At 41.2% G+C, this 25,130-nt stretch overlaps 1 protein-coding gene across 19 annotated transcripts in view; it reads left to right on the forward strand.

Annotated features, from left to right (window-relative positions):
• rapgef6 (Rap guanine nucleotide exchange factor (GEF) 6) overlaps window positions 1-25,130 on the forward strand; it is a 721,150-nt gene that overhangs the window by 425,464 nt on the left and 270,556 nt on the right. For all 19 annotated transcript variants that reach the window (XR_009655729.1, XM_060935824.1, XM_060935835.1 and 16 more), the window contains one exon: window positions 11,372-11,749. Coding sequence is in view for 18 of the 19 variants with exons in the window: in XM_060935824.1 (XP_060791807.1) it covers window positions 11,372-11,749 (378 nt within the window). In the remaining variant the exon portion in view is untranslated. The remainder of the gene's footprint in view (window positions 1-11,371; window positions 11,750-25,130) is intronic.

Below are 25,130 nucleotides of genomic sequence, written 5' to 3' on the forward strand. Positions count from 1 at the left end.
AATCAGGTGTGAGTGGGCACCCTGTTTTATTTAAAGAACAGGGATCTATCAAAGTCTGATCTTCACAACACACATGTTTGTGGAAGTGTATCATGGCATGAACAAAGTAGATTTCTGAGGACCTCAGAAAAAGCGTTGTTGATGCTCATCAGGCTGGAAAAGGTTACAAAACCATCTCTAAAGAGTTTGCACTCCACCAATCCACAGTTAGACAGACTGTGTACAAATGGGAGGAAATTCAAGACCATTGTTACCCTCCTAGAGGTCCACATACTTTTGCCACTCACAGATATGTAATATTGAATCATTTTCCTCAATAAATAAATGACCAAGTATATTAGTTTTGTCTTATTTGTTTCACTGGGTTCTCTTTATCTACTTTTAGGACTTGTGTGAAAATCTGATGATGTTTTAGGTCATATTTATGCAGAAATATAGAAAATTCTAAAGGGTTCACAAACTTTCAAGCACCACTGTACATGCAACGACTTTGCATCTTTTTTCAAAGGAAAGATTGATAAAATACGTATGAATATAGCCACACAGGTGCAAACACTTCAAAATCTGGAACCATTGGATAAAGAGAGGGGGGTCGTAATACAATGTCAACATTTAGTTTAATTGATGTTGAGACTCTGAGAAAAACAGTACAAAGTCTCAGCTCCTCCACATCTGAACTGGACATTTTACCTACAGTCTTTTTCAAATCTGTTCTTCACCTAATATCAGACGAGGTACTTCAGATTATCAACACCTCCTTACGAACTGGCATGTTTCCCTCATCTCTGAAAAAAGCGGTTGTAAAACCCCTACTGAAAAAGAATAACCTAGATGTCTCAGTACTCAACAACTACAGGCCCATATCCAATTTGCCATTCATTGGTAAAATAATTGAAAATGTTTTTTTAATCAATTAACTGCCTTCCTGACATTAAACGGATGTTTTGATAAGTTTCAGTCAGGTTTTCGTGCCAATCATAGCACTGAAACAGCTCTTACTAAAGTCATGAATGACCTACGTCTTAATTCTGATGCTGGTAAAACATCAGTCTTGGTGCTTTTAGACTTAAGTGCTGCATTTGACATGGTAGATCATTCCATACTGTTACATCGACTGGAGCATTGGGTTGGATTTACTGGTATAGTAATCAACTGGTTAAAATCCTACCTACAACAAAGATTTTTTTATGTGGCCATTGGAGGCCACAGTTCATCACCCGTGTCCTTGAACTGTGGGGTTCCCCAGGGCTCAATCCTGGGACCATTACTATTCAACCTTTATATGCTCCCACTTGGACAAATTATTAAGAATAACTCAATAAACTTCCATAGCTATGCAGATGACACTCAGCTTTACTTAGCTATATCACCTAATGACTATGCCCCTCTTGAGTCTCTTCATAGATGCATTGACCAAATTAACAAATGGATGTCTCACAATTTTCTTCAGCTGAACGCAGATAAAACTGAAGCAATTATATTTGGCAAAAAGGAGGAAAGGCTTAGGATTGCCACTGTTCTTGAAACTAAGGGGCTTAAAGCAAAGGATACTGTCAAAAACCTTGGTGTCCTTACTGACAGCGAACTTAACTTCAACAGTCATATGAAAGTGGTAAAAAAGTCTGCATTCTATCACCTAAAAAACATTTATAAACTCAGGGGTCTCATGTCAAAACATGATCTAGAAAAACTTATTCATGCTTTCATCTCCAGTAGGGTTGATTACTGCAATAGCCTTTTCACAGGTCTTCCAAAAAAGACCATCAAAGAGCTTCAACTAATCCAAAATGCAGCAGCAAGGGTTCTTACAAGAACAAAAAGGGTAGTCCATATCACTCCAATCCTAAGGTCTCTGCACTGGCTCCCAGTGAGCTATAGAATTGACTTTAAGGCATTACTTCTTCTATTTAAAACATTAAATGGGATGGGACCCAGTTACCTACTGGATATGTTTCAATTATATGCACCAACTAGGTCTCTAAGATCACAGGAGAAAAAGTTACTAGTAATACCAGCTGTCAAAACGAAGTGTGGTGAAGCAGCCTTTAGTTGCTATGCTGCTAAGCTTTGGAACCAACTTCCAGATGATATTAAAAATGCTCCTACTGTTGTTAGTTTTAAATCTAGGCTCAAGACAAAGCTGTTTTCAGATGCTTTCACTTGATTAATTTTTACCTAAAGTGTAATTAATTTCCTTTAATATAATCACACATGCAAACTCCTCACCTTTCGGCGAAATTCGCCGTTTTGGTCCCAAAATAGGTCACTTGTGTGAATCGTGTAGATCCGAAGAGTTTTTTTTTTTTTTTTTTGGGGGGGGGTAGGCAGGCTACAACGCTATTGTTGCCAAACATTTCACTTACAAGGTTACAGCCAATCAAGATAAACAGTAACTAACGCTTCTTTTCCATTGGAGTTCTGATCAGCTGGTGCACAACCCACTGCTGGTTGCCAGTCCTCGCTTACGAATATTCCACAGATTCAGACCGCAAAGTCACCTTTTTATAGAGAGATCTGGCAACCTCATCTCGCGACTGAATCTGAATACCAATGGAACAGTTTCCAGCGCGCTCGGGGGTGAATAACCATGGGCGGATCTACCGGGGTGGCATATGCCACTCTAAAAGAAAGCCTTGCCACCCCTGCTGCTACCCCAGTTGGCAGCGACGAATTCAAAGAAAAATTACGGCCAATTTGACATTTACGTGCGCGAATTTCCAATGTCTGACTGCGGTGAATGCAGCACGAGATAACGCCAGAGATTGGTTGTTTTGGAAAATTGAGAGGCGCGAAGCGAGGGAGCCAGGAGTCGCGAGGAAAGGAGACACGGGAGGACAGAGGTAAAAGCTGATTAACTATCTATCAAGAAATGAAATTATAATGAATGAACAGTGCTAGTATAGTTGCGATGCTGATTTTGAGAGGATAAAAATCAGGTTGGAGAACGTTATTTAGCTAACTATACATGTAAGGCAAAAAAAAAGTGTGTTTCCGGTAACCCGACCGATCGAGAATTTCCGCGTCGAAATTGCCGACCGTAAAGTTTTTATTACAAATTTCCCTCGATATTTTAGTGTAAGTGGCGTTAGTTTGTCATAATTTTTTGTTTCAACGCATTCAAGTTGTGAAAGAAACGATAAAAAGTAAAATGTTTTGCCACTTCTATCAGCCCTCCTGGCTGTAATGCAAATTGCTTCCTCTTCAGTATACAAGTGCACTTCCATGGCAGGGAAAAACACTACATTTTGCCGCCTATGTAGTCCCCTATTTATACAAATAGGAGTCATTCAGGATTCAGCCATGTTTTTGCTCCGTGTTTTTGCTCGACCCAAGTTCTACAGTAGGCGAGGCCGTCTGCTTTTAATGGAAGTAGCCTAGCCTAGGACATTAAACCATATTTTCACGTTATTTCTTGATAAGGTGTTTTCACATTATCACATGAAAATATCATGAAATTACGTGATATGTTATTACATGATAAATATATTGTAAAAACGTGATAACTCTGTTAACAATATCTTTTCACGTAATTACTTGAGTCTAAGCCAATTTTTTTTTTCCTTTTTGAGTGTGGCAGCAATACGCTTCCGCAGATCATAACTCGAACTCTTGCGATATTTTTTTTATTCGTTTAAAGATTTAAAACATTTATTTTATTATGATGTGTGGTATAAAGGATTCTGTGCCAAAATACTATTTTGTAAGATGTTTACTTGTGTTAATTTTTTCGAACAAAATAAAACAAATTAAGAAAAAAAATTTCCTACCTACCGACCTTATTTTAGTATTTCATGTTACCTGAAACACACTTTTTTTTTTTGGCCTAATGTTAGCTAGGTCTGACATTAGTTTTGTGTAAAGTCGGCCACAAAAGTTAATATTGATTCACCGTCTGTCAAGGAAAACATTGCTATTGGCTGAAGCTTATGATTCAAATATTGAGGATCTTAAACATGAGTTACATCAGATGAGGAGAGTACTAGACAGAAAAAAGGGGGAACAGGAGAGTCCTACCACTCTCATGGAGTTCACTCAGTTTTTGGACCCATACCAAGATGATGTTTGTTTTTTTTTTGAGTTGTTCAGGTTGTGTAAAATAGCGGTTGTCTTGCCTGTGAGCAGTGCATCCTGTGAACGAAGTTTTTCATCTCTCAGGCTCATAAAGACTTATTTGCGGTCGACTATGACAGAAAAGAGACTATCAAGTTTGGCTGTACTCAGCATTGAATCAAAGCGCACAAAAGCAGTAGATCTTGATAAATTTGTGAAGCGTTTTGCTGAGCAACATGGAAATCGCCGCATTCAGCTGTTGTAGGCATGACAAGTTCATGTTCTGCTCACTGGTGAGCCTTTACAAAGCGTGAGAAAAAAAACTATAAAATGTGACACTGGTGTAAATGGTTTAAATCATGCTGAACTTGAAGCAGTGTTGTTATTGTTGTTTTTTAGTGTCTGTTCTTTTGCAAATACAGTATAAAACTGTCCAGAAACGGTATAGACCTCATCTGAGAATGTGTGTTCTTCGTGAACAATAAAGGCATGAGATTAAGTTTATCTGTATGAGTTTGCAAATGGCAGTCTGTGCCCTTTTGTAGTGTGTACATACTATTTGTCGTCAAACTGTGATTAAATTCAGTATATATACATGTCTGTAATACGTTGCCACCCCTCAAAAATTCCTGCCCCCCTCTTGCCACCCCATAAATATTTTTCTAGATCCACCCCTGATTTCACATAGGTGATGTCTTTAAGAAAATTGACAGACAGGGATTGGCCAGGTGTGTCCTCTGGGGTAGGTCTGTTAGATAGCACAGGCAGTAATATATACCTTTTTGTAAATAGCCCACTGTGTTGTACACAGAGGTGAAAATTAACTTCACAAAATATCAAACTTTACCGGCCACTGACAAATAAATGGTACAATTTACCGGCCACTCAACAGTAACTTATTAAGACATGTTTATGGAAAGTTATTTTGTACTGTATTAAATTCAAGATGTCACTGGTTGCAATTTTTTTTGTAACGTAGACTACGAAATGTACTTTTGCGCGCGTGCCGTGTCCCCGTGCATCCTTCTCACCTTTTTCACCCCGACCAGTTTGCATGCCTGATAATTTCTTTTAATTTTGATTTTAATGTTTTTACTTTATTTTAATTTCTTTTTAATCTTGGATTTTAATGATTTTACTTTTACTTTAATTCTTTGTTACTGTTCTTAAGCTTTTATTTTTTGTGAAGCACATTGCATTGCCTGTGTGTATGAAATGCACTATACAAATAAACTTGCCTTGCCTTGCCTCAAGGGATGGAGGCCTTAGTGGCTGACGAGAGCATGTTGGTAAAGGCACTGTAGGTCTCAGAGGATTTCCCTGTAGGATCTGGGAGGTCTTTCGAAAAGGAGTCGGTAAGGTCCATGAATTTTGACCAGTTAACTTTGCGGAAGTTCCACCTGTTTCTTTTTTTCGAGGCTATTAATCTTTAGGCTGACCTTGGAACTAATAATGATGGGGCAATGACCAGATCGCGGGAACTTATTGAGAACAGTCCATTCACAGGAGGATGGCAGTATCTTGGAGACAAAACACAGGTCTGGATTAGTCCAGGTCCTGTGTCGTCCTGAAAAGAATGACTTGTTGTCTTTGGTATCATATAGTAGGTGGAGATCCCAGCAATCAGCACATTGCTCAATTGTTTCGCCATCCTGGTTGGTATCGGGGTAGCCCCACATGGTGTTCCTACTGTTAAAATCACCGCAAGCAATGGTAGTTGAACCTCCAGGGGGTAAGCATTGGAGGGTTATTGTGCATGGTCGGGGTTTATAGATGTTTATTATAGATACGTCACCTAGGATGGTGACAATCCATTCAGTTTCACTGCTCTCTGGTGACTGCTGAATGGAATTAACTTGGATGACTTCACGGACATATGTGGCGATACCATGTTGTTTACTGGGCACAAATGCTGTGGTGTTGTAACCTTCGATAAAAAGCTTGTCCTTGTTGTCGGCATGAGTCTCTTGCAGGAGGAGCACATTTGCATTGTTTTCATCCGCGAGGTGGTGGATGAGATCTCTTTTGACTCTTCTAAGATCTTCCACATTGAGCTGGAAGATACAGGTCTCAGAACTTGATATCTTGTTTACTTTGTCTTGACAGAGATTGGTTTGCTGAGATTGGCCGCACTAAGTACGTTACTAGGGATCACCACGTAGAGATTCTCAGCTTGATCCCCAGGTGACATTGGGCATACCTAACAACCTGTTTTTTCTCTCTCTCTCCCACACACACAATCTGTTCCTCTGAGTTACATGTCAATCCTGAGCTCGAGATGCTGACCTCTCCTGCTCCTCAGACCTGCCTGATCCATCCTGATGCCCTATGTCTGGTTGGAGTCTCATCATATCACACCTGTGGAGGATGGCCCCATATGAACAGTTGAAAGTCACACTTGGAAGACACTCTGGACACTTACAGTAATGCTTTTATGGTTGAGGACTACAGCTGACTTGCTAACTTTAGGACTGCAGTTGTCATGAACAGTTTTGCACTCAAGTTTCCATCAATGAAGAGTTATAACATCAACAAAACTGACTTCATGTTAAAATTGTTAATGTTATAGTCATGTTGTCTGTTGTTGCCCAAATGAGGATGGGTTCCCTTATAAAAGGGAGAGCCAGAAGGTAACACAGACATGAGGATGCTCTGGGACATAAAATGGCCAGCTACTCCACTGTCAGCAAACCTGACTGAACACAAGAGAGTTGGGAGGCAACAGTATCCATACATTTCAGTTTACCAAAACACACCATGCCTGAGAACCCTCCACATCTGCTCCCTTACCTAATAAAAAGCTATTAACAAAAGGTTTGACTGAACAAATATTTTCAGCCTAGACCTAAACACTGAGACTGTGTTTGAGTCCTGAACACTATTTGGAAGGCTGTTCCCTAATTGTGGAGCCCTGTAAGAGAAGGCTCTGCCCCCTGATGTAGCCTTCACTATTTGAGGTGCCAACAAATAGTCTGAACCCTTTGATCTCAGGAGGCATGATGATGACCGCCGTACGTATGTCTTGACAGACAATCGCACAGCTCCACCAAAAAGTTCAAATGTGTGCAGTGTCTGGGGAAAAAAAAACTAGGCAGAAGAACCCATTCTCGACCTGCGAGAATCTCTTCTGTGCTGTCAACGCTCAAGACGATGCTGTTCGCAAACCTTGGCTCCCAGACTTAAAGCCTTTCTCCATTTGTCCCGATCTTCTGTGACTACTTCCCAAGATGTACGGGTAGATGGGATTTGAAACCCTTTCAAGTCGAGCTTGCAGACGTCTTTGAACCTCAGTAGGGGTCTGCCTTTGCCCCTAGCACCAGTCAACAACTCACCATACAAGAGATATGGGTATCCTTCCATCTTCCATATGGTGAACATGTCCTAGCCAATGGAGGAGACGATGTGCAAGGATGGAATGGAGTGTCTTGCTTTTTGTTCTCTTCAGGACCTCTTGGTTGGGCATCTTATCCCTCCATGTCACTCCGAGAATGCGCCACAAGCACTGCATGTGGAACGAGTTGAACCTGTTTTCTTGCTCTGCATACATAGGCCAGCTCTCAGATCTGTATAGAAGGATACTGAGAACACAGGCGTTGTATACCTTCACTTTTGTGCTGGTTGTGAGCAGACGGTTCTCCCAGACTCATTTTAAGAGGCGGTTCAGTGTTGTTGAAGCCTTTCCAATGTGTTTGGCTATTTCTCGGTCAAGGGACGAGTTATTGGAGATAGTAGAGCCCAGGTAAGTAAATTCGCTGACCACATCAAGGACAGTGCTGTCTATGGTGATACTCGGTTCTGTGTTGCATCTTGGGTTCTGCACCAATACTTGGGTCTTCTTCAGACTGATGGTAAGGCCAAATTCTTTGCATGCTTTGGAGAAAAGGTCCACCAGCCTTTGCAAGCCTTCCTCAGATTGTGCTATGAGGGCGGCATCATCAGCAAACAGAAGCTCTCTGATCAACACTCACCGTACTTTGGTCTTGGCTCTCAACCGCACAATATTGAAAAGGCTGCTGTCAGATCTGGTGTGGATGTAGACACCTTCATCGGTCAAGTGGAAAGCATGTTGTAGAAGGAGTGAGAAGATACCAAAGGGGGTTGGTGCAAGGACACAACCTTGCTTTACTCCGCTTTTGATGGGAAAGGGATCAGAAAGGGATCAGTCATAGAAGATCCTTGCCTTCATGTCATCATGGAACGACTTGATGATCCTCAGTAGGGTTGGGGGACAGCCAGTTCTTTCAAGGAGCACAAATAACCCATCACGGCTTACAAGGTCAAAGGCCTTGGTCAGGTCAATGAATGCGAGGTAGAGTGGCATGTTCTGCTCCCGGCTTTTTTCTTGTAACTGTCTGAGGGAAAAGATCATGTCGGCAGTGGAACGATGTGCTCTGAATCCACACTGCGACTCGGGGTAGACTCTGTCTGCTAGGATTTGGAGGCATTTCAGGGCTACTCTTGCAAACACTTTCCCAACGATTGACAACAGGGGTATGCCTCTGTAATTATTGCAGTCAGAACGCTCGCCTTTGTTTTTGTACAGAGTGATGATTTTGGTGTCACGTAGGTCTTGTGGGATGCGAGCATCCTGCCAGCATTGGATTAGCAGTTGGTGGAGGTGTTTGATCAGTGATGAGTTTTTTCAAGCTCTGATGACTTCAGGTGATATGCCATCACTGCTTGGGGCCTTACCCATGGAGAGAGAGTCAGTAGCTTTGAGCAGCTCCCTCTCTGTTGGAACTTGGTCAAGCTCAGACATAGTTGGGAAGGATTTCAGAGATTCTTTGACTTCTTTTGTCACCTGATTCTCGGTGCTGTATAGTGCTTCGTAGTGCTGAACCCATTGCTCAAGCTGCTTGGTCTTGTCTGTGATGAGCTCACCAGTGAGAGACTTCAGTGGAGCAGTCTTGTTGGCAGTTGGGTCAAATGCTGTCTTGATACCCTTGAACAGCTCTTTTAGGTTGCCTGTGTCTGAGGATATTTGGATCTTCTCTGCAAGGGATGACCAATAGTCATTGGCACACTTTCTGGCAATGTGTTGAGCATTGTTTCTAGCCACTTTGAAGGCATCAAGGGAGGAGGGTGATGGATGTGCTTTGTGGTGCAGAAAGGCTTTGCGTTTGGCTTCCAGGAATGGAGCAAGGACTTCATAGCTCTCTTCAAACTAATCCTCTTGTTTGCGTTTCTTCTTGCCAAAGCATTCCATTGCAGTTTTGTAAGTACCATTTCGGATAAACTCCACCATCTTTGAGCTATCATCGGAGGGGCAATTTAGCAGGGCAGATTCGAAGGAGATCTTGAATTCCTCACAGAGCTGCTGGTTCTTCGCTCTTGCTGCATTGATTTTGGGGGTTGTCTTCTGCCTTGTGTTGTGGAATGGCTTTGGGCGTAAACAGAAGATGGAGCACACTAAGCTATGGTCTGTGTTGCGGTCTGCACTGTGGTATGAGTGGGTGTTGTGCACAGTGTTCAGCTGGGTCTTCCTGGTGATTATCAGGTCGAGCTGATGCCAATGCCCTGATTGAGGGTGGCGCCAGGACACACGTCAGCGTTGTTTGTTGCAGAAGAAGGTGTTCGTCACACAAAGCTGGTGATATGTGCACATCTCAAGCAATCTCTGACCATTGTCATTGATGACACCGACACCAAATTTGCCTATGGTAGGGCTTCAGGGTTCATAGTCAGCCCCTATGCATGCATTGAAGTCACCAAGCATGAAGATTCCTTCTGATGCAGGCATGATGGAAATTAGCCTAGATAGGTCTTCATAGAAGCGATCTTTGTCATCATCCTCAGAGCCTAGAGTTGGAGCATAGGCAGAAATAAGGGTCAAGTTGCCTGTGGTACATGACAGATGGAGAGAGAGAATGTGTTCAGTGCCCTCAGTTGGTGGAATGATTGATGGCAGGAGACTGTTCTTCACAGCAAAGCCGGCACCATGAATTCTAGGCTTGCTGGGGTCTTTGCCTTTCCAAAAGAAGGTGTAGTCCTTCTCTTGCACAGTGCCATCTGAAGGGAGTCATGCCTCTTGAAGAGCAGCAATATCTACATTGAGCCTGGACAGCTCATGGTTGATTGCAGTCTTCCTTAAGTCCATAAGCAGGTCAGGGTCGTCAGCAAAACCTGGACACATAGTTCGTACATTCCAGGTGGCAATCTGTAGCTTCTCAGTGTGTGTGTGTGGGGTGCATGGAGGCAACCTACTTGTCAGGATGGATCCTTAAAGGAATAATCCAGAGTGATATGCTTTCTAGGTCTATATTCGCATTATTGGGAGTGCATACGTTGAGTTGCTACCACAATCACGTCAATCAGATGTGTTTTGAGACAGTTCTTTTTTTGCGATTTCAACCGGAAAGCACTAACATGTCAGTGTGAGGGGCATGTCTTTTTGCTGATACAAAACGTTAGTTTTAAAACCATTGCAAAGGTCAAAACAACATGACAGTTCTGTGGAAGTGAGTAGAGGGTTCCTACAAACAAAACGAAGTGTCCCTAGCTCTGCAAGTGCACGGACAGAGTGTGTAGAAGAGTAAATACAAAGCCAGTACCTTACCTGAAGTAGTTGTTCTCCAGATGCCATCTTCAGGGGAAAGTCTGTAAAAGTCGAGTGCCGAGTGCAGAGCCCATCCCACTGGAAATGCACAATTGTGGTATCCTGAGGTGCCCTTGAGTGAGGCACCTACCCCCCAACTGTTCCCTGGGCACTGCTAGCATGGCTGCCCACTGCTCTGGGTATGTGCGTGTGCTCATTGCTCACTTGTGTGTTCACTGCTTCAGATGGGTTAAATGCAGAGAGGAGTTTCACAAGTGTATGTGTGATGAATAAAGTTCTTCTTCTTTCTGTGGTGGTCTTGTTCCTAGTTACTTTTGCTGCAGTATTAAATAAGAAGCTAGGATTATTTTTATCTTCTATAAGGCTAGAAGGATATACTGAGCTAGCAGCACTAAAAGCTGTTCTATACTTCAAGATATGCGAACATTATGGTAAGATAAGGTCGATCCTTCCCGAAAAAGACTTGGTGCAGTCTTACAAGTAAAGGTGCTTTAACAAAGTACTAGTTCAGGGATATTTGAATTTTGTTGGTTGTTCTGGCACGATTCATCATGGTTTCATTTTTTTAATATAAAAAAACCCTTTAATTTTAACAGGGCGTGTAGTTCTTTTTAATCCATTGTATATACAGAATAACTCATTTAAAGGTAAGAAATGCTACTTTGTTTTCTGCTTCTACTGTGTGCAGCCTTTTTTAATTGATGTCACTGTTAGCATTTTCAAACTTCAAGAGAATACAGTTTGTATTGTTCTTCCTTTGGTCAGGTACTACCTGAAGAACAACATGGAAACCGAGACCCTCTGCTCAGATGAGGTTGCTCAAGAGCTGCTGAGAGAGAATCAGATTAGTCTTCTCCAGCTCAGCACTCTGGAAGTGTCTGCCCAGCTGTCCATGCGTGACTTTGGCATCTTCCGGAACATTGAGTCCACTGAGTATGTGGACAATCTCTTCAAGCTGAAAACCAGTAGTGGCCATATAAAACAGTTTGAGGAGCTTATCAACCAGGAGACCTTCTGGGTGGCCACAGAGATTTTGCATGGGGCAAATGCACTAAAGCGCATGAAGACAATCAAGCACTTCATCAAGATTGCACTGCAGTGCCGCGAGTGCAAAAACTTCAATTCCATGTTTGCCATCATAAGGTGGGTAAAAGATCATTTTGTCACTGCAGTCATTTTTTGTTGTGAAGTACTGTTTCTTTGTTTTTGAACTCTGCAGTACTATCATATTACATACAAAATTAAGAATCTGAAGTTTAAAAAAATTCAAGCATATATTTGCTAATTGTTGAAACATTTGTGGTTTACACGTTTACATAAAAGCATGACCTTAGCCCTACTTCTTGCTAACGTTGATGCAGCCCTCCATTTCTCTCTGTTTCTTCCTGTCTATCTTCGGCAGGTCACTTGAAGAATATGTGTGTAATCTTTCCCAAGTTGTCTTTACTAATATCTAAAACAATTTAAAATGCATGATATATGATCAAGAGGAATAGAAGATTAAAGGATAAAGTGCCCATGTCATAGAAAAACAAATTCATCTTGCTTTTTGAGAAGAAATGAATGTGCCTTGTAAACATTGTCAAAGTTTTTTCACCCCAATACATACAGACTGTATATGGAAACTAGTAAGCAAACTAAATAGCCAATCATAGTTGTGACTCACGTTTACATATCACCACTACTCAGTCCATAGCAGTGCAGACCAATCTGGTCACAGTGAAGTGATAAGGAATTTTTACAGCATTATAAGTGCACGTTAGGGGAAATGTAGACCATAGACACTTTTAAACATGCTTTAAAAATCCCCTAATGATTTAGAATTATAAATACTTAATGTTAACTTTATATGTTGTTAAAAGTTTCTTTTTAACTTACTTCAAACATTTATTCTAGTAAGAAGATCAGCTCTTGCTTTAGGGTCAAATTTAACTCACTGCCTGTTTTTTTTTTTCTTCTTTGCAACTTTGCATCTAATAAATGTTTTTTAGTGAATTGTAATAATAATAATAATAATAATAATATGGATATGAGTGTTTTACTGGGAAATACTCCACTTGTATATTTCATACAAGCTCCATCTTGGACGTGGAGAACTAAAACCATAATTAAATAATATTGGATAGCATTGAGTGGCATATCAGATATATTCCATTCAGTTCGCATGATATTGAATGAGTCGAAGATGGTCATTATTATTATTATTATTATTATTATTATTATACATACACATTCAAAATTCTCTTAAAATCTTCTGTATTTAACGAAGCAAACCTGGTGGCCATGTTTGTTTACAAATTCTCAGTTGCTTGCTAGCATGGAAATTTTGCATGTAATACGTATCTTATGGCATTTTCAATCACTGCAACAGCTTACTGTGGGCGCTGCTGGTGAACAAAGAAATCCTTCTATGCAAGCGCAGCAGAAAACTCACTGAATATTCGCATCGGCTCCGACATGTGATGTCATGTTGTCTTGACAACTGTGCAGTATCATAAACCATATTCAACACTCATTCTCCATTGGGTAAAGTGACATAATACACATAGGATAAGTGATATGCTAACCATATTTCCTGCTATCAACCAAATGAATGAAATCTGCTAGAAGGGAATAGAATACATGTTTTTATTTCATTGAAAAAGTGTCATGTGTATATATAATAAATGAGTTCTATGATCAGCTGTCAAGGAAAATACAGACAATCCCAAATCAGGAACAGTTGCTGCTACTTGGTGACTTCAACGCCAGAGTGGGCACCGACCACAACTCCTTGCCAAGCTGTCTGGGATGGTATGGGATCGGTAACTTGAATGAAAATGGACAACGACTGCTCGAGCTTTGCATGCTTCATGGACTATGTGTCACTAACACCTACTTCCAGGCCAAAGCTCAGCACAAAGTTTCCTGGTGGCATCAGCTAGACCTGATCCTCACAAGACGCAGCCACCTGAAAAACGTGCTCATGACACGGTCCTTTCAGAGCGCCAACTGTGACACAGATCACTCCCTGGTTTGCTACAAACTCAGACTCCAACCAATGAAAATGCACTATGCTAAGCCTCTAGCATAGCATATTGATTGGTTGATCCAAAACTCAACCAAATCAGCAGTATTCATCAAGTCACTGGAGAATGCTCTCCTTTCAGATCCACCAAGAGGAACTTTTCAGCAGAGATGGGATTCTCTTAGGGACATCTGTCCACAGCATTGCATTTAAGACCCTTGGGAGGAAACGGAGCAAGACACAGGACTGGTTCGAAGCAAGCACAAATGAGCTCAACACGACCATCGAGGAGAAGCATGCTGCATTATTGAAGCACAAACTGCTTTAATAACAAAATGTAGCAGCAAGAGTCCTCACTACAACTAAAAAATATGATCACATCACCCCTGTCTTAGCCACACTGCATTGGCTCCCAATCAAATTTCGTATTGTTTATAAAATACTACTATTGATCTTTTAAAGCACTGAATGGTCTTGCGCCACAGTACCTGAGTGAACTTCTGGTCCTTGATGACCCGCCACGCCTACTTAGATCAAAAAGTGCAGGCTATCTGCTGGTACCTCGTATAGTGAAGGCTACATCAGGGGGCGGAGCCTTTTCTTACAAAGCCCCACAGTTATGGAACAGCCTTCCAAGTAGTGTTCGGGAATCAGACACAGTCTCAGCGTTTAAGCCTAGGCTGAAAACATATCTGTTTAGTCAAACCTTTTGTTAATAGTGTTTCTAAGGGAAAGGAGTAGATCTGGAGGGTCCTCAGACATAGTGTGTTGGTAAACTGGGATGTATAGATGCTGTCAGTCCCCCACTCGCTTGCTCACTTGAGTTTGTTGACGGTGTAGTGGCTGGCTGCTTTATGTCCTGGGGTACCCTCATGCCTGTGTTACCTTCTGGCTTTCCCCTTTTAGTTATGCTGTCATAGTTAGTTTTGCTGGAGTCCCTGCTTGCACTCAGCACAAAATGTATATTGTTCCTATTTATCAGGTGACATTGGCCATACCTAACAACCTGTGTTTTCTCTCTCTTTCTCCCCCTCCCCCCATCTGTCTGTCTGAGTTACATGTCAATCCTGAGATTGAGATGGTGACCTCTTCTGCTCCTCAGACCTGCCTGATCCATCCTGATGCCCTACATCTGGTTGGAATCTCATCACATTGCTCCTGTGGAGGACGGCCCCATATGGACAGTTGAAAGTTGCACTTGGAAGATGCTCTGGACACTTACAGTAATGCTTTTATGGCTGAGGACTGCAGTTGTCATGGACAGTTTTGCACTCAAGTTTTCATCAATGAAGAGTTATAACATCAATGAAACTGACTTCATGTTAAAACTGTTAAAAATGTTAATCATGTCTGTTATCACTCAAATGAGGATGGGTTCCCTTTTGAATCTGGTTCCTCTCAAGGTTCCTTCATGTCGTCTGAGGGAGTTTTTCCTTGCCACTGTTGCCACAGGGTTACTCATTGGGGATAGATTAGGGATAAAATTAGCTCATGTTTAAAGTCATTAAAATTCTGTGAAGCTGCTTTGCGATAATGTCTATTGTTAAAAGCACTATAAAAATACACTTGACACACACCAACCTACTCAGGCAACATTGCAAGCGTTGAGGACAGCTAGCAATAATGCACAGAAGACAGCCAGATGCTGTGCAAATGACTACTGGCTACAACTATGCGAAAGCATCCAGTTGTCATTCGACATGGGTAACATTCGTGGAGTGTATGACAGGATCAAGAAAGCCATTGGTCCAACCCAGACCAAGGCAGCTCCAGTGAAATCCAGGACAGGTGAGAGATGGATGGAGGATTACTCCGAACTATACTCCAGGGAAAACAGTATCTTGGACAAAACGCTAGATACTGTAGAATGCCTACTGATCATGGAGGAACTGGATGCATTACCAACCACTGATGAGCTGAGCAGAACCATCGACAAATTACCCACTGGAAAGGCACCAGGGTTGGATGGCATACCACTAGAGGTCATCAAGTGTGCAAAGGAAGTACTGCTTAACCGCATCCTGGAACTACTCTGTCAGTGCTGGGAGGAGGGAATGGTGCCGCAAGACATGAGACTGCAACATTGTAACCCTCTATAAGAACAAGGGGCACCAAAGAAATTGTAACAATTACAGAGGAATCTCGCTGCTGAACATCGTTGGGAAGGTCTTCACCCGCATGGTCCTGGACAGACTACACAAAATAGCCGAAAGGGTATACTCCGAATCCTAGTGTGGTTTCAGGTCAGAATGTTCCACAGTTAACATAATCTTCTCTCTCCGACAGCTACAAGAGAAATGGTGAGAGCAAAAACAACCATTCTACATCATCTTCATCAACCTCACAAAGGCATTTGATCTTGTGAGCAGAGACGGCTTGTTCAAAATCCTCACCAGCATTGGTTGTCCTCCAAGACTTCTCAAGATTATCAAATTGTTTCATGCCGATTATGAAGGGCATCGTTCGATTTGACGTCTCTCCTTCAGAGCCTTTCAACATCCGCAGCAGTGTGAAGCAGGGCTGTGGGCTTGCACCTACCCTATTTGGCAGCATCTTCGCAGTCATGCTGAAACAAGCATTTGGAACTTCAACCAATGGTGTCTACCTCCATACAACATCGGACAGAAGGCTGTTCAGTCTTTCTCGGGTGATGGCAAAATCCAAGGTCCATAAAGTGCTCATGAGAAACATGTTTGCAGACAATGCAGCATTGGCAACCCACTCTGAAGAGCAACTGCAGAGAATTATGGACAACCTCTCAAGAGCCTGCCAGGAGTTCAGTCTAACCATTAGTCTGAAGAAGACCAAGGTGATGGGCCAAGGCGTTGAGCAACCTCCCGCCATCAAAATCAACAACTACAAGCTGGAGGTAGTTCACAAATTCACATACCTAGGCTCTACTGTCATGGACAGCTGCTCCCTAGACTCTGAGATCGACAGGTGGATCGGATGTGCGGCCATCACATTCGCCAGGCTGACCAAGAGAGTCTGGGAGAACAGGAAGCGGACTATGAACACCAAAATTGCAGTCTACAGGACATGCATCCTTAGCACGCTACTCTATGGCAGCTAGACCTGGAGCCTCTACTTCAGGCAGGAGTGATGTCTCAATGCCTTTTACCTTCACAGCCTGAGACACGTTCTAGGCATCAAATGGGTCGACCGAGCCACCAACACTGAAGTTCTCACCCGCGCCTAGTTACCCAGCCTCTTCACTCTTCTCCACTAATGGTGTCTCCGTTGGCTTGGACATGTACATCGCATGCGGGATGGGAGGATTCCGAAAGATCTACTATATGGGGAATTGGCCATCGGCAAGAGAGCGCGAGGATGACCTCATCTTCGCTTTAAGGATGTCTGCAAAAGGGGCATGAAGTCAATGGATCTGGATGTCGAGAGATGGGAAGATGTTGCAAATGATCGCTGATGCTTGAGACATGAACTACACAGTGGATTGGAGTGAGGAGAAGAGAAACTGAGGCTTGCCGCCAAGGAAAAGTGTGTTCGACGAAAAGACAACAACAAAGCAACATCGGGACACAGCGTCTTAAAATGCAATCACTGCAACCAAGACCATCACTCCCGTGTGGGCCTGTACAGCCACACCAGATGCTGCACTGCCATCAGCAGCTGAATCAAAACTTTCCAGCCACAGATCCATGGTCTCTCGAGACTGACAGATGCCACATCCATGTATAATAATTCTCTATAATTATCTATATGTGACTTGTGAGGAAATTGATTAATCATTTTGATAAACGTGGGTACTTTTTTGTTTGTGAATGTGTCTATATAATAAGAAAATCACATGTTGGCTTGAAGATATTAAGTTTATCTTCTTGTGTTGAAAAACTTGTATTTTTCAAACAAAATACATTGCGGATCTGAGTAACGTGTAAATAATATTGGCTGGCATTGAGTGGTATATCAGATATATTCTATTCAGCTAGCATGATATTGAATGAGTCAAAAACGAATTCAGTATCATGCTAGCTGAATGGAATATATCTGATATACCATGAAAAAAGCCATTATTATTATTATTATTATTATTATTATTATACACACTTCATATCAGAATATCAGCATTCTCGAAGGCCAGCGCTAGCTTACCTACAAGTTAGCGTGGCAGTGAAATCACCTTCCAGCCGGTGTAGTGTTCATCAGTAGTGTTAGCGAATGCTAATAAAACAGTCAAGCCAGTGCTATCGAGAGCAAGTAGCACAGGCTAATGACCAAGAAACTAAGATTTCTGTTTCCAGACTCTTCTTTCATGCACACTTGCCACAGTATTTTTCACTCAGACTTAAGTATTCATTTCCCTATGTAACTTTTTTAGTTACTTTTAAAGTCAGCATTGACAGCTACACACAACGGAGCTACCTGGCACCCTGCTGCGAATCCCTTGCAAAATCCTTTGCCCTGTTGCTTTTTTGGTGTGTCTGGATAATTTTTGGCTTAGCTGAAGTCCCAGCTCTAATAGTAACGGTTCACCACTGCTTGTAAATATGCACAAATATCTAATTAAATTTTGGTAGACTTTCAGGTGTTCAACGCGTCTTTCTCTTTCCCAGCGAACAAAGAAATGCTTCTCTGCATGTGCAGCAGAAAACATTCTCATTGAATATTCGCATCAGCTCCGATGTGTGACGTCATGTTGTCTTGACAACATGCAATATCATGAACCCTATTGAATGCTCATTTTCCATTGGGTAGAGTGACATAATACATGTAGGATACAGTAAGTGATATGCTAGCAATATTGCATGCTATCGAACCAAATGAATGGAACCCGCTAGAAGGGAATAGAATACTTGTTTTTATTCCATGGAAAAAAGTGTCATGAATGTATAATAATTTCCAATATTTCACTCTGATGACATCCCTGCCAGTGTTTCCCCGCTGACTCGACACGTGTTGTCAACATGGTGAACCGGTTCAAAATTAAAATTCTTTTGATTAACTCGCTTATTATTTTGTGGATGTATCAACATAATATAAAGAACATTACATGGTGGCACAAAGAGATGAAATTTATCTACAACCCCAATTCCAAAAAAGTTGGGACAAAGTACAAATTGTAAATAAAAATGGAATGCAATAATTTACAAATCTCAAAAACTGATATTGTATTCACAATAGAACATAGACAACATGTCAAATGTCGAAAGTGAGACATTTTGAAATTTCATGCCAAATATTGGCTCATTTGAAATTTCATGACAGCAACACACCTCAAAAAAGTTGGGACAGGGGCAATAAGAGGCTGGAAAAGTTAAAGGTACAAAAAAGGAACAGCTGGAGGACCAAATTGCAACTCATTAGGTCAATTGGCAATAGGTCATTAACATGACTGGGTATAAAAAGAGCATCTTGGAGTGGCAGTGGCTCTCAGAAGTAAAGATGGGAAGAGGATCACCAATCCCCCTTAATTCTGCGCCGACAAATAGTGGAGCAATATCAGAAAGGAGTTCGACAGTGTAAAATTGCAAAGAGTTTGAACATATCATCATCTACAGTGCATAATATCATCAAAAGATTCAGAGAATCTGGAAGAATCTCTGTGCGTAAGGGTCAAGGCCGAAAAACCATACTGGGTGCCCGTGATCTTCGGGCCCTTAGACGGCACTGCATCACATACGGGCATGCTTCTGTATTGGAAATCACAAAATGGCCTCAGGAATATTTCCAGAGAACATTATCTGTGAACACAATTCACCGTGCCATCCGCTGTTGCCAGCTAAAACTCTATAGTTCAAAGAAGAAGCCGTATCTAAACACGATCCAGAAGCGCAGACGTTTTCTCTGGGCCAAGGCTCATTTAAAATGGACTGTGGCAAAGTGGAAAACTGTTCTGTGGTCAGACGAATCAAAATTTGAAGTTCTTTATGGAAATCAGGGATGCCGTGTCATTCGGACTAAAGAGGAGAAGGACAACCCGAGTTGTTACCAGCGCTCAGTTCAGAAGCCTGCATCTCTGATGGTATGGGGTTGCATTAGTGCGTGTGGCATGGGCAGCTTACACATCTGGAAAGACACCATCAATGCTGAAAGGTATATCCAGGTTCTAGAGCAACATATGCTCCCATCCAGACGACGTCTCTTTCAGGGAAGACCTTGCATTTTCCAACATGACAATGCCAAACCACATACTGCATCAATTACAGCATCATGGCTGCGTAGAAGAAGGGTCCGGGTACTGAACTGGCCAGCCTGCAGTCCAGATCTTTCGCCCATGGAAAACATTTGGTGCATCATAAAATGGAAGATACGACAAAAAAGACCTAAGACAGTTGAGCAACTAGAATCCTACATTAGACAAGAATGGGTTAACATTCCTATCCCTAAACTTGAGCAACTTGTCTCCTCAGTCCCCAGACGTTTACAGACTGTTGTAAAGAGAAAAGGGGATGTCTCACAGTGGTAAACATGGCCTTGTCCCAACTTTTTTGAGATGTGTTGTTGTCATGAAATTTAAAATCACCTAATTTTTCTCTTTAAATGATAAATTTTCTCAGTTTAAACATTTGATATGTCATCTATGTTCTATTCTGAATAAAATATGGAATTTTGAAACTTCCACATCATTGCATTCTGTTTTTAGTTACAATTTGTACTTTATCCCAACTTTTTTGGAATCAGGGTTGTACTTGTGTTGAAAAATATATCACATCCGCTTTGCTCACTCGTGATTTGTCCAGTCACCACTTGAAGATTAACTTCATATCTTCATGCAACCATATAATACCCTATATATATCCTTAAATGTAAATTGAAATTGTATGAAGAACACTGAAAAAAACAACAGAAAAATATCTTTCAAATTAAATAAGAATATATGTATATAAATCATGAATAGAACATAAAGACAAATAGCCAATGGAAAATATACATCCATCACAGATAGTAGTGGCACCACATGATTTTTGGTCAAACTACATGATATTTTTCAAGTTCACTCAAATTTAACAGGCACAGACTTGACCACTGAAACACAGCAGGACTTCATCCCACCAAAGTCCATTATAAAAATTGTAATAAAAATATAGATTTTAACTGTTTTCTTGAGGTCATATGACATTCATATATGGCTACACTATAGAGCAGTGAACATTTTCCACATTGGACAGTCTTATAAACCTTCTAGATGTTTTCAAGGATCCTTCTTTGATGTGATTTTTTTTTTTGTTCGTGAATTTTTTCAACACAAGCCTAAAAATGGATTTTTCTTAAGGGTCACACCAGATATTTCATAAATTGAATAACTTAAAACAACTTTCATTAGTGAATTCTGACTATGGGCTATGACTGTTATGCCGGTCAGTGCTTTGCAGTTTTGGTCAGTAATGCACCTTTGAAAATTTTCCAAATAAGGCAATTTCAAACAAGTTTTCAGAATTGTTCTGACAATCAGGTGGTCACACACCATGGTATTTTGACTGCTGTAAATTTCTTCTATTAAATGAAAAATGAGCAATAAAAAAAGACTGGAACACTTTATTTAAAAAAAAAAAAAACTTTTATACTGACCGATAATATCCATACAAGACATGTTCGAATATTCACTTGTTTATATTTATACCTGTATACTGGGTACAGAAAATGTACCTGGGCACTGCCATCTCACTCTCACTGAGGTTCAAATATCATACTCTGAGAACAAATTACATGAGAGAATCCGAGATTCTGATGCCGTTTACACACCACATGACGTTCCAAGGCTGAGACCTACAGTGGTGCTTGAAAGTTTGTGAACCATTTTGAATCTTCTATTTTTCTGCATAAATATGACCTAAAACATCAGATTTTCACACAAATCCTAAAAGTAGATAAAGAGAACTCAGTTAAACAAATGAGACAAAAATAGTATACTTGGTCATTTATTTATTGAGATAAATGATCCAATATTACATATCTGTGAGTGGCAAAAGTATGTGAACTTTTGCTTTCAGTATCTGGTGTGACCCCCTTGTGCAGCAATAACTGCAACTAAACGTTTCCGGTAACTGTTGATCAGTCCTGCACACTGGCTAAGAGGAATTTTAGTCCATTCCTCCATACAGAACAGCTTCAGCTCTGGGATGTTGGTGGGTTTCCTCACATGAACTGCTCACTTCAGGTCCTTCCACAGCATTTCAATTGGATTAAGGTCAGGACTTTGACTTGGCCATTCCAAAACATTAACTTTATTCTTCTTTAACCATTCTTTGGTAGAATGACTTGTGTGCTTAGGGTTGTTGTCTTGCTGCATGACCCAGTGTCTCTTGAGATTCAGTTCATGAACAGATGTCCTCAGTTTTCCCTTAGAATTCACTGGTATAATTCAAATTGACACAATTTATAGAATTTAATAATAATAATAATAATAATAATAATAATAGGTTCAATTTATATAGCACTTTTCTCAAAACCCAAGGTCACTTTACAATTATAGGCAGAAAGAAAGGAAAAAAAAGTCCACCAAATAAAGGTCAGGATGTCATTCCAGTGGTGTAGCAGCCACAGTCCCACCAAAAGGCACATGAAAACAAGTCCCACACCTCCAGCACAGCCGCCATGACGCCGCCAGCAACATTGCTCAGAACACCACGCCATGGATCCACAAAGCAAGCACAGAAGCACTGCCACGCAGAGCGCTGGTATGTCCCAAACCGCCTGCACAGCCGCCATGATGTCACCGAGCAACATCGCTCGGAACATCATGCCAAGCACTAAAGCACAGAGCGCTGGACAACCACGATATTAAAATGAGCTCGCTGCAGTCCATAGCTGGGAGCACAGGCATCACCCACAGCTTCAGGAATTTGTTGTTCCATCAATGATGGCAAGCCGTCCTGGCCCAGATGCAGCAAAACAGGCCCAAACCATGATACTACCACCATCATGTTTCACAGATGGGATAAGGTTCTTATGCTGGAATGCAGTGTTTTCCTTTCTCCAAACATAACGTTTCTCATTTCAACCAAAAAGTTCTATTTTGGTCTTATCTGGTCACAAAACATTTTTCCAATAGCCTTCTGGCTTGTCCACATGATCTTTAGCAAACTGCAGACGAGCAGCAATGTTTTTTTTGGGGGGGGAGAGCAGTGGCTTTCTTCTTGCAACCCTACCATGCACTCCATTGTTGTTCAGTGTTTTCCTGATGGTGGACTCATGAACATTAGCCAATGTGAGAGAGGCCTTCAGTTGCTTAGAAGTTACCCTGGGGTCCTTTGTGACCTCGCCGACGATTACACGCCTTGTTCTTTGAGTGATCTTTGTTGGTTGACCACTCCTGGGGAGAGTAACAATGGTGTTGAATTTCCTCCATTTGAACACAATCTGTCTGACTGTGGATTGGTGGAGTCCAAACTTTTCAGAGATGGTTTTGTAACCTTTTCCAGCCTGATGAGCATCAACAATGCTTTTTCTGAGGTCCTCAGACATCTCCTTTGTTCAGGCCATGATACACTTCCACAAACGTGTTGTGAAGATCAGACTTTGATAGATCCCTGTTCTTTAAATAAAACAGGGTGCCCACTCACACCTGATTGTCATCCCATTGATTGAAAACACCTGACTAATTTCACCTTAAAATTAACTGCTAATCCTAGAGGTCCACATACTTTTGCCACTCACAGATATATAATATTGGATCATTTTCCTCAATAAATAAATGACCAAGTATAATTTTTTTCTCATTTATTTAACTGGGTTCTCTTTATCTACTTTTAAGACTTGTGTGAAAATCTGATGATGATTTAGGTCATATTTATGCAGAAATATAGAAAGGTTCTAAAGGGTTCACAAACTTTCAAGCACCACTGTAGTGGATACATATGGTACCACTTCTAAATTGTTGTAAACAACCCTACAGAAGCCCAAGTGTCAAGCATTTGGCTGTAAAAATGAGACCGATCACTGAAGTAGTGATTTCATACCAGACGGCAGAATCGTGTTACTGTGACAACAGATATTGTTTACTAGTACTTGTGTCAGTACTGTGTATGCGTTATCTAGCAGAGTGAAATTTAAACTCCATAAAAGTAAAGTCTGTTGAGTTGCGAATTTTGTTGCCAGTAAAAAAAAAAAATAATAATATCACATGGTTATAGAAAATTTCTGGTGAGATTTTTAGAATTAGAAGCCTTTATTTGTCACACATACATTCCAGCACAGTGAAATTCTTTTTCTGCTTTTAACCCATCTGAAGCAATGAAACAGAGAGAGAGAGAGAGAGAGAGAGAGAGAGTGCAGTGATGTCCAGGGATTTTTTTTAGAATTAGAAGCCTTTATTTGATGGTTCTGTGTGAGTATGTGAAACAGTGTTCCAGTGTGCTGGTTACATCACAGGTGGCTATCCAGTTTCTGCGCAAATGGCTGCGCTTAGGTAAACCGATTTTTAACAATATCTTTTTTTTTTTAAATGGATAGATCATTATAAAATTTTATTTTTAATTTAAATGTGTGGTGGAGCACATCAGGATACTTGCCTGATCAGCAAACGACGTTTATTTTGGGGGGGTTATTTGACTTTACAGTGAGTGCATATAAATCAGCAGTACTAGATGGTATTACAGTCTCATTCATCTCATTATCTCTATCCGCTTTATCCTGTTCTACAGGGTCGCAGGCAAGCTGGAGCCTATCCCAGCTGACTACAGGCGAAAGGTGGGGTACACCCTGGACAAGTCGCCAGGTCATCACAGGGCTGACACATAGACACAGACGACCATTCACACTCACGATCAATTTAGAGTCACCAGTTAACCTAACCTGGATGTCTTTGGACTGTGGGGGAAACCGGAGCACCCGGAGGAAACCCACACGGACACGGGGAGAACATGCAAACTCCGCACAGAAAGGCCCTCGCCGGCTGGCCACGGGGCTCGAACCTGGACCTTCTTGCTGTGAGGCGACAGTGCTAACCACTGCACCACTGTGCCGCCCATTGGTATTACAGTATGTGGGGTTTTTTTTAAGCAGAAAATAATTTGGGCAGAAAATGTCTGCATCACATCATCAAAACACTTAGTTTTCTTAGAATTTCTTAAACTGATGTACCGTATGCATGCTAACTGCAGATTAAAGAATACAGCAAGACGATTTTTTTCCTAATTCGAAAAAAAAAACAGGAATATTGTAAAGCATTATGCAACTTGTAGACTTGCAGGAATTTTCCAGAACATCCATTTATATTTTCATGTGGATGTACTAAATCAGGGGTTTTCAAAGTGTGGGAGAGTCAGCCCCCCCCTCGGAGAGCAAATAAACAACAGTGCCCCCCCCTTACAATTTTTGTTATTGCTATACTTAATGTTCCATTTGTATTTTTAAAAAATGGTTGTTGTACACATTATTTTTTTCTTTTTCACATTTTAAACATCTGTGCTTTTTAAAACATCTTGTTTTACACATTTTAAACATCCCATAGCATCGTTAGCTAGCATCTCTTGGCAGACAACACACTGTGGCAGTGGAGCATCTTCAGATCCAGTCCATGAAAATCCAAACTTTAAATAATCGTGGTCAAACTTC

The sequence above is a fragment of the Neoarius graeffei genome, chromosome 12, assembly GCF_027579695.1.
Source record: "Neoarius graeffei isolate fNeoGra1 chromosome 12, fNeoGra1.pri, whole genome shotgun sequence".
NCBI lineage: Eukaryota > Metazoa > Chordata > Actinopteri > Siluriformes > Ariidae > Neoarius > Neoarius graeffei.